The 12,913-nt window shown below is 40.2% G+C and overlaps 2 protein-coding genes across 11 annotated transcripts in view; one reads left to right on the forward strand and one right to left on the reverse strand.

Annotated features, from left to right (window-relative positions):
- ZBTB7C (zinc finger and BTB domain containing 7C) overlaps nucleotides 1-12,913 on the forward strand; it is a 381,563-nt gene that overhangs the window by 148,351 nt on the left and 220,299 nt on the right. The window lies entirely within an intron of this gene.
- On the reverse strand, nucleotides 9,413-11,523 carry ZBTB7C-AS2 (ZBTB7C antisense RNA 2). The gene is given in 2 exon segments (XM_007974095.3): nucleotides 9,413-9,908; nucleotides 9,910-11,523. Coding segments are annotated over 2 exon segments (612 nt in total). The 5' UTR covers nucleotides 10,171-11,523; the 3' UTR covers nucleotides 9,413-9,557.

Genomic DNA, 12,913 nt, shown 5'->3' on the forward strand with positions numbered 1-12,913 from the left:
CTGCACCTTCCTTCTGGCCCTTCTGCTCTGCCTGCAACCACAGATGCTAAGCTGGCGCCAGTTCCAGGTATTCTGTGCAAGGAGTGCCCAGGCCAGACCTGCCTCTCCCATTTGGTACAGAAAATAGATCTTAATGATGATGTGGAAGATTCAGAGTACTCACATACCCAAAATGCCTTTCTGTGACCACCATGGCCTGCTTAATGGGGTATTTGGGGAGCCCGCAGAGCCTGAGCTGATGCCACCTGGCACTTGCTTCATAAGAAGCAGGGACAGTGAGAGCTTAGGGTCTATTTGGGAGCCCAGTGTCCATGCTGTGAAGATGTGCTGTGATGCACGGAGTGACTCAGGGGAGAGTATTCCAGGCAGAGCTGTTGGGTGGAGGTCCAGGGTGGGAATCTGAGGTATCCTTCAGATGAACTCTTATTTTGTACAACATCATCCTATGCAAACAACTCTCTCTGGAGCCAGTGACTTAGTGCCGTCTTTCCCACATAGTTCTGGCAGCGCCAAGCCATTATTATGCATCATGGCAATAATCATCACCATGATAATAACAACAGTGAATTTGTTCAGTCTCTTAACTTGGAAATAAATAAGACAGCTGATCCAGTGTGAGCTCCAGGTCTAGTCTATCTGCCCCATCATCACTTAATAACGATCACGGAGCCCCTGTGTGCACACGGTGCCCTGCCCAGCACTCGAGATATTAAATCCACCTAGAAGCAGAGTATAATAATGCTGACCCCGCAGGGATGTTCCAAGAATTAATTCCTGTGGGCTCTCCATTCCGCTTTTCTCCAACACATTCAATCTTAGGAACCCAAGAGTTGGTGACATTTATCCCATGAATTAAAACATTCTGCTGTTGCCCCTGGAACTCTTCATTACAATCCTGAGTCAATCAATGGCAGAGAGGAATACTATTTATTAGTTAAGTGGCTGCTATTGAATTCTTAATTCAAGTGGCTTTTAATTCAGTGTTTTCCTTGCTGCCCTTCATTTTGCCCTTGCTCATACAAATTTGCCCATTAAAGCCTGGTGTGGGGCCATGCTGATGCCTTTTATCTTGATTTTGTTGTGTTTTATTTTCTGGAGAATGGTTTTCAGTGGAGGAGAAGGCAAGACACTCAGAGTAGACAGGGAGGCCAGATCGCCAGGCCTAGGGCAGGCTTTGCTACCGTCTGCTGGGAGGAAGTGGGCGGGCTAGAAGGAGCGAGGGCATCAAAATGGCTTTTCAGATAAGGTCTTACAGTGAACGTGGCCTTCACTGGTGTCTTGTGCTTTGGTTTTGTCAACTCGAAAACTTTACTACCAGTTCTTGCACCAGATATGAGTCACAGAGCTAGTAGGTGGGATGCATAGACCGTCTCCCTGACCGGAAGGGGGCTCTTGAGTGGTGGCTGTTGCAGTCTGCCTTGATCTGCTGCATCTCCAGGAGGTTACCCAGGCTGATCACAGCCACTCCTTGGTGTAGTACATGTTGTTTTCAACAGCTTTACTGGGATATAACTGAATTACAGTAAATTGCACATGGTTAAAGTGGACAATTTGATAAGTTTAGACTTATGTATACACCTATGACATCATCACCACATCAAAATAATAGGCATTCCTTCACCCCAAAAGTTTCCTGTGTCCCCTTGTGATCATACCCTCCCACTCCTAGTACCCAGGTGGAAGGGGACGCTCAGTGACAGATCTTCTCTGTCATTACAGATTATTTGCATTTTCTGGAATTTTATATAAATAGGCTTACACAGCATATAATCTTTTTATGCAGTTTATCTCACTCAACATAGTTATTTTGAGATTAATACAAGTTGTTGCATGTATCAATAGTTCATTCATTTTTATTACTGAGCCGTATTCCATGGTTGTTTATCCATTTACCTATTGATAGACATTTGGGCTGTTTCCAGTTTTGGGCTATTACAAATGAAGTTTCTATGAACATTCACGTACGAGTCTATGTGGATACGTTTTCATTTCTCTTGGACACATACCTAGGAAGGGAATGATTAGACTGTGTGGTAGTATATCTTTAACTCGTTAAGAAACTGCCAAACTACTTACCAAAATAGTTGTGCCATTTTCCATTCCTATCAGTGATATAGGAGAGTTCTAGTTGGTCTGTATCATCCTCAACATTTGATATTTGCAGTCTTCTTATTTTCACCATTCTAATTGTTGTGGAGGGATATATCATTGTGGTTTTGATTTTCATGTCCTTTATAACTAATGACACAGAACATTTTTCATGTGCTTATTTGCCATTCATATATATATATATATTTTGGTAAAGTTCTGTTCAAATCTTCTGCCCATTTGAGGGACAGTTGTTTGATTTCTTATTGTTGAGCTTTGGGAGTTGTATACTCCAGATATGTGGGTTGCGTATTTCTCACCTTCTGCAGTTTATCTTTTCATTCTCTTCATGGTGTCTTACAAGGACCAAAGTTCTAAATTTTTATGAAGTCCAATTTTTCAGTTTTTTTCTCTTTTATGTACACTGCGGTTTGTGTCATATCTAAGACATCATTGCCTAACTGAAGGTCAGAAAGATTTTTCTCTTGTTTTTGTACAAAAATTCCATAGTTTTAGGTTTTAATTAAGTTTGAGTTTATTTTGTGTATGGTACAAGGTATATATTTAGCTTTTTTGCAAAAGAATATCTCATTGTTTCATCAAAATTTGTTGAAAAGACTATCCTTTTCCCATTGAATTGCTTTTACACTCTTGTCAAAAATCAGTTGTTTGCAGCTGGGCACGGTGGCTCACGCCTGTAATCCCAGCACTTTGAGAGGCTGAGGTGAGCAGACTATTTTGCTCAGTAGTTCAAAGCCAGCCTGGGCAACATGGTGAAACCTCGTCTCTACTAAAAATACAAAAATTAGCCAGGTGTGGTGGCATGTGCCTGTAGTCCCAGCTACTTGGGAGGCTGAGGCCTGAGAATCGCTTGAACCTGGGAGGTAGAGGTTGCAGTGAGCTGAGATCGTGCCACTGCACTCCACCCTGGGCAACAGAGCAAGACTCAGTGTCCAAAAACAAAAACAAAAAAACCCGGCCAGGCACGGTGGCTCACACCTGTAATCCCAGCACTTTGGGAGGCTGAGGCGGGTGGATCACCTGAGGTCAGGAGTTTGAGACCAGCCTGGCCAACATAGCAAAACCCATCTCTACTAAAAATACAAAATTAGTGGAGCGTGGTAGTGTGTGCCTGTAGTCCCAGTTACTTAGAAGGCTGAGACAGGGAGAATTGCTTGAACCTGGGAGGCGGAGGTTGCAGTGAGCCAAGATCATGCCATTATACTCCAGCCTGAGTGACAGAGCGAGACTCCGTCTCAAAAAAAAGAAAAAAAAAAAAAGTGTGCTGGGATTTTGATTGGGATTGCATTGAATCTGCAGATCAATTTGGGGGATAATTGACATATCAACAGTCTTCCAACCTATGAACATGGTGTATCTCTCCATTTATTTAGATCTTTAATTTTCTGGCACTATTTATAGTTCTTAAAACAGATTTTGCACATCTATTGTATTTATTACTGAGCATTTCATATACTTTGGTGTTATTGTCAGTAGCTTTTCTTATTTCAATTTCCTATTGTTGCTAGTAAGTAGGAATACAATTAATATTTATATGTTGATCTTACACGTCGCAAACGTGGTACAACTCTCTTACTAGTTCTAGTAGCTTTTGGGGGATTTCACTGTATTTTCTACATAGATAATCATGGTGCCTGTGAATAAGGGCAGTCTTACTTCTGCTCCAATCTAGATGCTTTTTACTTCTTTTCTTATTGCAGTTGCTAGAACATTCAGGACAATGTCAAATAGGAGTAGTTAGAGTGGATAGCCTTGACTTTTTTTCTGATCTTAGAAGAAAAACATTCAGTTGTTCATCATTAAATATGATGTTAGCTATAGGTTTGTTTGTACATGTTAGTAGGTTGAAGAAGTTTCTTTCTATTCCAAGCTTACTTTTGTTTTCTGTTATTTTTTTTTCCTAGAGATGGGGTCTTGCTCTGTCACTCAGGCTGGAGTACAGTGGTGCAATCATAGCTCACTGTAGCCTTGAACTCCTGGGCTCAAGTGATCCTCCTGCCTCAGCCTCTTACGTAGGTGGGATTATAGGTGCAAGCTACCATGTCCAGCTGATATTTATTGATACATTTTTTTTTCTTAATCAGAAATGGATGTTTGATTTTGTCAAATGCTTTTTGGATGATCCTAGTTGTTTTTTTTTTTTTTTCCAGCTTGTTAATATGGTGCCTTACACTGATTTTCAAATGTTAAACCAACCTTTCAATCCTGAGATAAATACCACTTAGTCATGATATTTTATCCTTTTAAAACATTGTCAAATTCTATTTGCTGAAATTTCATTTACAATTTCTGTATCTTATTCACGAAGGATATTAGTCTGTAGTTTTCTTTTCTTGCAATGTTTTTGTCTGGCTTTGGTATCAGGGTAATGCTGCCTCATGGAGTGAGTTGGGAAATATTCCCTTCCCTTCAGTTTTCCAGAAGAGTTCATGTAGAATTAGTATAATTTCTTCTTTAAATGGTAGAATTTACCATTTAGACTAGTGAAGCCAGCTGGGTCTAAAATTTTCTTTATGGAAAAGTTTTTAACTACATATTTAATTACCTTAATAGATATATGGCTTTAAAGGCTCTTTATTGTTTAGTTTTTGGTTCCAGTTTTTCAAAGCTCTGTTATTGGGTATATAGTAGTTTCCAATTGTTATGTCCTCCTCCTGATGAATTGATCCTTTTATCATTATGAAATTTTCTCTTTATTCCTGGTAATATTTTTACTCTGAAATCTACTTTGTCTGACACTAATATAACTAGTCTAGCTTTCTTTTCATTAGTATTAGCTTGGTATATATTTTTGATCCTTTTATTTTCATATTTTTTATATTTAAAGTAGGTTTCAGTTTATAGTTGGGTCTTTCTTTATACCCAGTCTAACAACCTGTGCCATTTTTGTTTTGTTTTGTTTTTTTTTGAGACGGAGTCTCGCTCTGTCACCCAGGCTGGAGTGCAGTGGCCAGATCTCAGCTCACTGCAAGCTCCGCCTCCTGGGTTTACGCCATTCTCCTGCCTCAGCCTCCTCAGTAGCTGGGACTACAGCCGCCTGCCACCTCGCCTGGCTAGTTTTTTGTATTTTTTAGTAGAGACGGGGTTTCATCGTATTAGCCAGGATGGTCTTGATCTCCTGACCTCGTGATCCGCCTGTCTCGGCCTCCCAAAGTGCTGGGATTACAGGCTTGAGCCACCACGCCCGGCCCAACCTGTGCCTTTTAATTATAATGTTTAGACCACTTATGTTTAATGTGATTATTGATGTTTAGGTTTAGATCTATCATCTTTCTATTTGTTTTCTATTCATCTCATCTCTTATTTGTTCAATTTTTCCTCTTTTTCTGCCTTCTTTTGGTCTGAATATTTTTGTGATTCCCTTTTATCTCCTTTGTTAACTACCTGTATTTCCTATATTTGTTTTACCAGTATTACCTCAGGTTGCTCTCAGGTTTATAATATGTATCTGTAATGTCAAAGTCTACTTTCAAATGATATTATACCACTTCGTGAATAGTATACAAACCTTACAATAGTACATTTTCATTTCTTTCCTTTTGACCTTAATGATAATGTCGTCATACATTTTACGTTTACATATGTTATAAACCCCATATTATATTGTTATTATTTTTGTATAATTATCTTTTAAAACACAGATATAAATGCAAATACCATTTCTAAAGCTATCATTGCTTTGTCTAGATCCGTATTTCCACCTGGCATCATTTTCATTGTGCTTGAAGAATGCCCTTTAGCACTTCTTATAATATGGGCCTTCTGGCTATTATTTTTTTTTTTTTAGCTTTTGTATGTATGAAAAAGTCTTTATTTTACCCTTGCTTTAGAAAGGCATTTTCACTGTGTAGAAAATTCCAGGTTGACAATTTTTTCTTTCAGTATTTTAAAGATACTGCTCCACTGTCTTTTTGCCTACATTATTTTGTATGAGAAATCTGCTATAATCTCTATACTTTTTTTCTGCATGTAATGTGTCTTCCCCTCCACTCACCCTGGTTGCTTTTAAGATTATGTCTTTATTATTGGTTTCGAACAATTTGATTATGACATGTCTTGGTATGCTTTCTTCATATTTCTTATGTTTCCGTTTTCTTGAGCTTCTTGGAACTGTGGGTTTATAGTTTTTTTAAAAAACCAAGTTTAGTAACGTTTTGGCTATTCTCTTTTCAAACACTTTTTTCCTGTCCTCCAACTCTCTGCTTTCCTCTGGAGACTTTAATTACACATAGAAGAAGCTGCTTGAAATTGTCCCCACAGTGCACTTTTGCTCTGTACATTTTTAAAATTCTTTTTTTCTCTATGTGTTTCTTTTTGGATAGCCTCTATTACTATGTATTCAAATTCCTTATTCTCTTTTGGAAAATAGGGGAGGGTGGAGGGAACAAAATCTTATCTGCTGTTATTGGATTCTATCCAGTGTATTTTTCATCTGAAAAAGACAAAATTACAACACATCTGATTTAAAGATGTTAATTGGCTTTTATTTTCCATCTAGAATTGGGCGACACTTCATTCTACAAAATAGAATGAGTGTTCTGATGAGCTGAGCAGGAGTGGTTGGCTTTATAGGCAGAAGGGCCCAGGAAAGAGAACCAAATAACAAAAGCAGATTGGTCATTTCAAAGTTACTTTTCTTGTAAAGGTTAAAGCAGAGAGGACTTTCTTATAATGCTGGCTAAAACTTCCCTATTTGGAGATTTGACTATTATCTCTCTCTCTTTCTCTCTCAATTTCTTGGAAGGTCAGATAAACAACTTTGTTTCAGCTTGGTGCTGTGGAACTTCAGTGTGAGTGACTCCATTTTGGTTTGGTCTGTTGGGCCTACTGCAGGAGTTCAGTCCAAACCAATGGCCTCTTAGAAATTTTATTTAACACATTCTAAATATTGTAGTTTTCATCTCTAGACATTTTATTTAGTCTTTTTATATCTTACTTTTTATGTCTTAACTTTTTGAACTATGAAATACAGTTATAAGAACTTTTTCATTGTCTTTCTCTGCTAATTCTAAGTTCTGGGTCAGTTTGGATTGATTGGCTTTCTCTCCTTAATAGGGCCATATTTTACAGCTCCTTTGCATATCTGGTAATTTTGTATTGAATGTCAGACATTGTGAATTTTATCCTGTGTGCTGGACATGCTTGTATTCCTTTAAATTTTTTCTAGCTTTATTAAAGGGCTCAATTAAGATATTTGAAATAGTTTGACCCTGTTGGACCTTGTTCATAAGATTGTTAGGTGGGACTAGGTTCATATGTAGTCTAGAACAGTATTAAGATCTTTCTCAATATTTTAGCTCTGTGAATTGTGAGATTTTCAAGTCTGGCCAGTGGGAACAACATTATTCCTGATCCAAGTGAGCATCATGAACAAACCATAATAGGTTCATTGCCTGATGTGCATGGCAAGTCAGTACACTGAGATACCGGATTGCAGCAGGGAAAGGTTTAATCATAGGGCTGCTGAATGAGGAGATGGGCAGAAACCTCAAATCTACCTCCCCAAGAAGTTTAGGACTAGGGTTTTTAAGGGCTTTGGAATGGGCTGAAGTGTGGAGATTGTTGATTGGTCAAAGAACGCTGGGTGAAGTTGAAGCGGTATCGTTGTCTGGCGTAAATACACGGGGTTGGTCGTCTTGCATCGAGAAGATTAACGACATGGACACACATACACATGGAGTGGGTTAAGGAACAGAACGTTTAATAAGCAGAAGAAAGGAGAGAGGAGGGTAGTTCCCTCTCTCTTGCGAGAGAGGTGTCCGAAAAAGGGAAGAGTGGCGGACTGCAGCAGATTTTATAGGCAGGCTTGAGGAGGCAGAGCCTGATTTACATAGGGCCCACAGATTGGTTCAACCATGTGTGATGTTTACATAGCGCAGCGGGGGTGGGAGAAGGCTAATCACCCCACTCTGATCTTATTATGCAAATAGGCTTTCCACTTGGCCAGGGCCATCTTGTCTGCTCCTTACTATACACGTGGCTGGCAAAGGGAGAAGGGAAGATGGAGCCGCCATTTAGAACTTGCCTATTCCCGGGCAGTATTTTGCTGCCGGCAATCATGCATGCATGTAAGCTTCCAGCTTTCTTATCTATGTCTGCAACTTGATTTTACAGGCTGCTATTTGTTAGAAAATGGTTTGGGGGCTACTTTTCATTAAAAAGCAAAACCTTACCCAGAACTCCCATACCCTCACTATCTGCCTAAGTAATTTCTTCTTAACTCCTATATCAGAGTCATGGGACAAGGTGATGAAGAAATTGTATTCTCATGAGATTCACTTCTTCTATGGGGGTCTTCAAGCTGGTTGGCATTAGGTGTTTTACTGGAATTTAGGATCTAAAAAACAACTTAAGCAATTTCTGAGATCCTACTTATTGGAATAATGGGGATGCAAGTGGTCAGTATCTAGTGCTACTGTAACTTTCAGTTACAAGGAAGTAGGTCAAAGCACAGCCTGACTAATGCTTAATTATAACTGTATTTCTGTCCAGAATTCTTGTTAACCCTATGAGGGTTACTTCAGTACTATTTCTTTTACCCCTTTTTGGGTGGTTCTTTTCCTGGCTTTGGGTATTTTCCTGACATGTTTGCACTAATCAGTACTCTGATGATGACTTGAGGGGGAGCCCTTTACAGATCTTTGAAGTTCTTTCTCTCTCTTCTCTCTGGTGCTCTGTCCTATGAACTTTAACTGCCTTGATCTCTCTGGAGGCTCAACTCTGTCTCTTCAACTCAGGAAGAATGCTAGTGCCTCAGTTCCCCCTTCCTGCTCTATGGCCTACATACTCTCTCAAGGCTATAGTTTGGGCAATTGAGCTCACATTATTTTTTCTCATCTCTCAGGCGTCACTGTCTTTCAGTGCCTCATGTCTGGTGTCTTGAAAACTGTTGTTTCACCTATATTGTCTAGTATTTTTATTTTTCCAGGCGCGAGGGTAAATCCAGTCTTTGTTTCTCTACCTTGGCTGAAAGCCAGAGTCTGCCCTGGATGTTTATTTTTTTAAGTATTTTTAAAGGTATTTATTTTACCTTGACTAGATCCCTGGCACATGAGGGATTTTTTTTCTTTTTCTCTCTTGTTTTCAACCCCTATTCCACCATAACCCCATCAGTTTTGGAGCCCTGGAAGGCTCTGTCTATTCACCCACACAAATCTGAGTGAATCCTATCCATCCCTAAAGGGCCAGCTCAGGGCACTGCTCCAGCAGCCTTTGCACTGCTGTAAGTCCAAGCACATCTGTTTCCCCTCCTCTCTACTCTGTAGGTCTATGCAGTCTTTTCAATATTGACTTTGTATATGTATGTTTTCCTCTAAACTGATGGATCATTAAGGAAAACACTGGGGTTCATCATCTCCCTACATATCACCTTAAGAGGCAGTCACCTCAAATCTCTACATTCATCATAGAAACAGAAATTCCATTAATAAATGTCAGGGACTGCCTCCTTAACCTTGGTGCTCTATTTCCCTCCCACTTTCAGCATTCTGGCTTATTCCATGGGTGGAGGAGGAAGCCAGGTTGGCTTGGTGGGAGGGGAATGGCATCAGTGTGAGGTCATGCCACATCATCCAGAATGCCAGCTCCACACCACAGTGACACATTGCAGGATTGAGCGATGCAGCTGGAGGAAAGAGAGGGAGACCCGTGTCACTTAGACTACAAACAAAAGGGGGGCAGGTGCAAATACAAAGCAAGGACCTGGCGGGAAGTGGCAGGTACACCTGGGCGCATACCACCAGTGGCTGCAGGGAGTGAAGGCAGTGAGAGAGGAGCCATGCCCCATGAGGGATTTTTTTTAAAATTATTATTTAAGAATGAGGAAACTGAGGCCCAGGGAGAGGAAGTAACTTTTCCAATCACAAAAAAAGAGTCAGTGGCAAGAAGGAGACCTAAGATATCTTTAGGCCCAAAGGTACTTGCCATTGTGTTTTACTCTCTGCACAAGTTAACCCAACTCACAGTACCTTCACAATGCACTATTCTCTCCATAGTGCTGTGAAGAATTGGAACCTGCAGGAAGGTGGATAAACTTTCCCCAAGCCACACAGGTAAAAACATGTTTCAATCCCTGGGTTGAGTCCGAAGCCAGTAGTGCTCTATAACGCAGCCTCCCAGTAAGTGCTGGGAGTCCTCCCAGTAAGTGCCGCTTTTTTCAATTCTTTTTAAAAGTTTATTTGTTCTTTCATTAATTTATTCTCTTAACAAACATTTATTGATTACCTTTTCTTTATCAGTCACAATATTAAGTGCTAGATGAAAATATGAGTAAAAACAAATGAAGTGGTGTCATTGTCTGGGGTAAATACCCAAGGTTTGTCATCTCACACCAGAGAAATTGAGGGCGCAGACACACAAGAAGTGAGTTTAAGAGCAGAGGTTTAATAGGCAAAAGAAAGAGAGACTAGCTCTCTCTCCTGCAGAGAGAGAGAGGGGCACCTGAATGGGTCTTCCAGTTCCGTGGTGAAATGCATGGGGTTTTATGGACGAGCTTCAGGAGGTGGTGTCTGATTCACATAGGGCCCGAGAGATTGGTCAGAGCAGGTGTGACATTTACATAGTCCATGAAGAAGCTGGCCATCCAACCCTGATCTTTTAGTATGCAGATGGGTTCTTTACCTGGCCAGCACCATATTGTCTGTTCCTTACTGTACACATGGTTGGCAAAGAAAAGGGAAGATGGAGCCGCCATGTTGAACGTGCCTAGCCCCAGGTAGCCTTTTCCTATTGGCACAGCTGCTGGCATTCACCCGTGCAAGATTCTAGCTTGCCTTTTCAGGCTGCAGCTTGATTTTTCAGGCTGCTCTTTGTTGGAAATGATTTGGGGGCTGCTTTTTGTTAAAAGGAAAGCCTTACTGAAGACTCTTTTACCCTTGCTATCTGCCTAAATCATTTCGTTTAAGATCCTGCATCACAAGTGTGGTCCTTACTTTCCAGGGTCCCTCCCCTAGTACGAATGTTAGAACTAAGAATACAAATAAATGCTATCAGCTATTTTATATGCTATAATAGGTTTGTTTGTTTTTTCAAACATTTTGTTTTATATTTATTTCTGGGGGGACAGGTTCTTGCTCTGTCACCCAGGCTGGAGTGCAGTGGTGTAATCATGGCTCACAGTAGCCATAGCCTCGTGAGCTCAAGTGATTGTCACGCCCCATTCTCCTGAGTAGCCGGGACTACACAACCATGCTCAGCTAATTTATTTTTATTTGTATTTTTAGTAGAAACAAGGTCTTACTATGTTGCTCAGGCTGATCTTGAACTCCTGGGCTCAAGTGATCTTCCCACCTCACCCTCCCAAAGTGCTGGGATTATAGGCATGAGACACTATGCCTGGTCAGATATTTTACTTTTAAACATATGCCAAAGTTTAAGTTCAAGCAAATCACAAGAAGTGAAGCATTAGTGGGTTAATTCAGAGATTGTCTCCTATATAAAAATTTTATAGATAAACAGGATGATTAAATAATCACTGTTAGACTGGATACAATTTAAAAAAAAAAAAAAAAAAAAGGATTGTTTCGAGATCATTAGATCCTGACTGACAGTCAGCTGAGTGGGTGGGTATCTGGCTTCCCAGAAGAGGTCTTAATCTCATTAAAGTTTATCAGAAAATTGCTTAAGCATTTTATCAGTGCTAATTTCTTCCCAGAAAGAGGTTGGAAATTACATCATGCAAAAAGGTTCTGTCCCATTCCAAGTTTGGGACTGGGTTTTTTTATTAAGTATGCGCACATACTACAGTGGAGCAAAAGAGAGATCAGGTCAGTTCCACCATGAGGATAACAGTTAGTGGTAACTAGCATCATTTGAGTGTTATATGGAAAGCACTGTTCCCTTCACTTGAGAGAGATTAACTCACTAATGCTCACATAATGCTGTTAGGTAGGGGCTTTTCTTACCCCTTTTCTACAGTGGAGGAAAGTAAGGCACAGAGAGCTTAACTTGTTCAAAGTCTCCCAGCTAGAATGTAGCAGAAAGATCAGGAAGGTATCACAAGGAAGATGGGTGAATCTGTTCCCCAAGGGGATGATAGGGAGGAACATATTCTGGGAAGACTGGACCCCCAACCCCATTCTATGCTATGAAGCTGTGCTTGTTTTCAGAGATGTGGGGGATTCTGAATCAGTGGAACCACTTGACCCCCACACATGTCACTGGGGAAATCCATTTGGGCTTATGCCTGGGTTTTAGAGGGTGGCTGACTCAAGTCCCAGCTGTGTTTCTAGACCATGTATTCTGGTATGGACAAAGTGGAGACTCCTCTTCACCTAACAGCTTTCAGACATATAAGCAAAACTTCCAGCCAAGGCAAAAACACATTAGCTCTGCCAGCCATGGACAGGTGACTGGAGTGGTTTCCAGGGTCATTTTCGCTCCAGCCTTAGTGTTCCATCTTATTTTGTTTGCTTCCTCCTTTGTTCAACATGTTTCTGCATTGCCTTTAAACTCCACAGAGGGAGTGTTGAAAGTGGTGGTAAGAAGAGTCTTGCTATTGTAGTGTAAATAAAAGTAAAGATGATAAAGTTTTACAGGGCCATGTACAAATTGATAGTTGGTGCAGTATTACTTCAGACATAGGAAGAGCCTTTCAGAATCTAACCTGTTAGAAATTACAAGAGCTTCTGTGTGAAAATTTAAAGAGAACGTTTAAAAAATAATATTTCTTATGTCACCTATAAAATTCCACTAACCCCAATACAACTATTATATTATTTTTACATATTATCTCTTCTAAATGTAATGCATGCTGGGAGTGTTATCTGTGGTATATGCCTACTATTTTGTATTCTGCTTGTTTTCA

Source organism: Chlorocebus sabaeus, chromosome 18, assembly GCF_047675955.1.
Source record: "Chlorocebus sabaeus isolate Y175 chromosome 18, mChlSab1.0.hap1, whole genome shotgun sequence".
NCBI classification, from domain to species: Eukaryota; Metazoa; Chordata; class Mammalia; order Primates; family Cercopithecidae; genus Chlorocebus; species Chlorocebus sabaeus.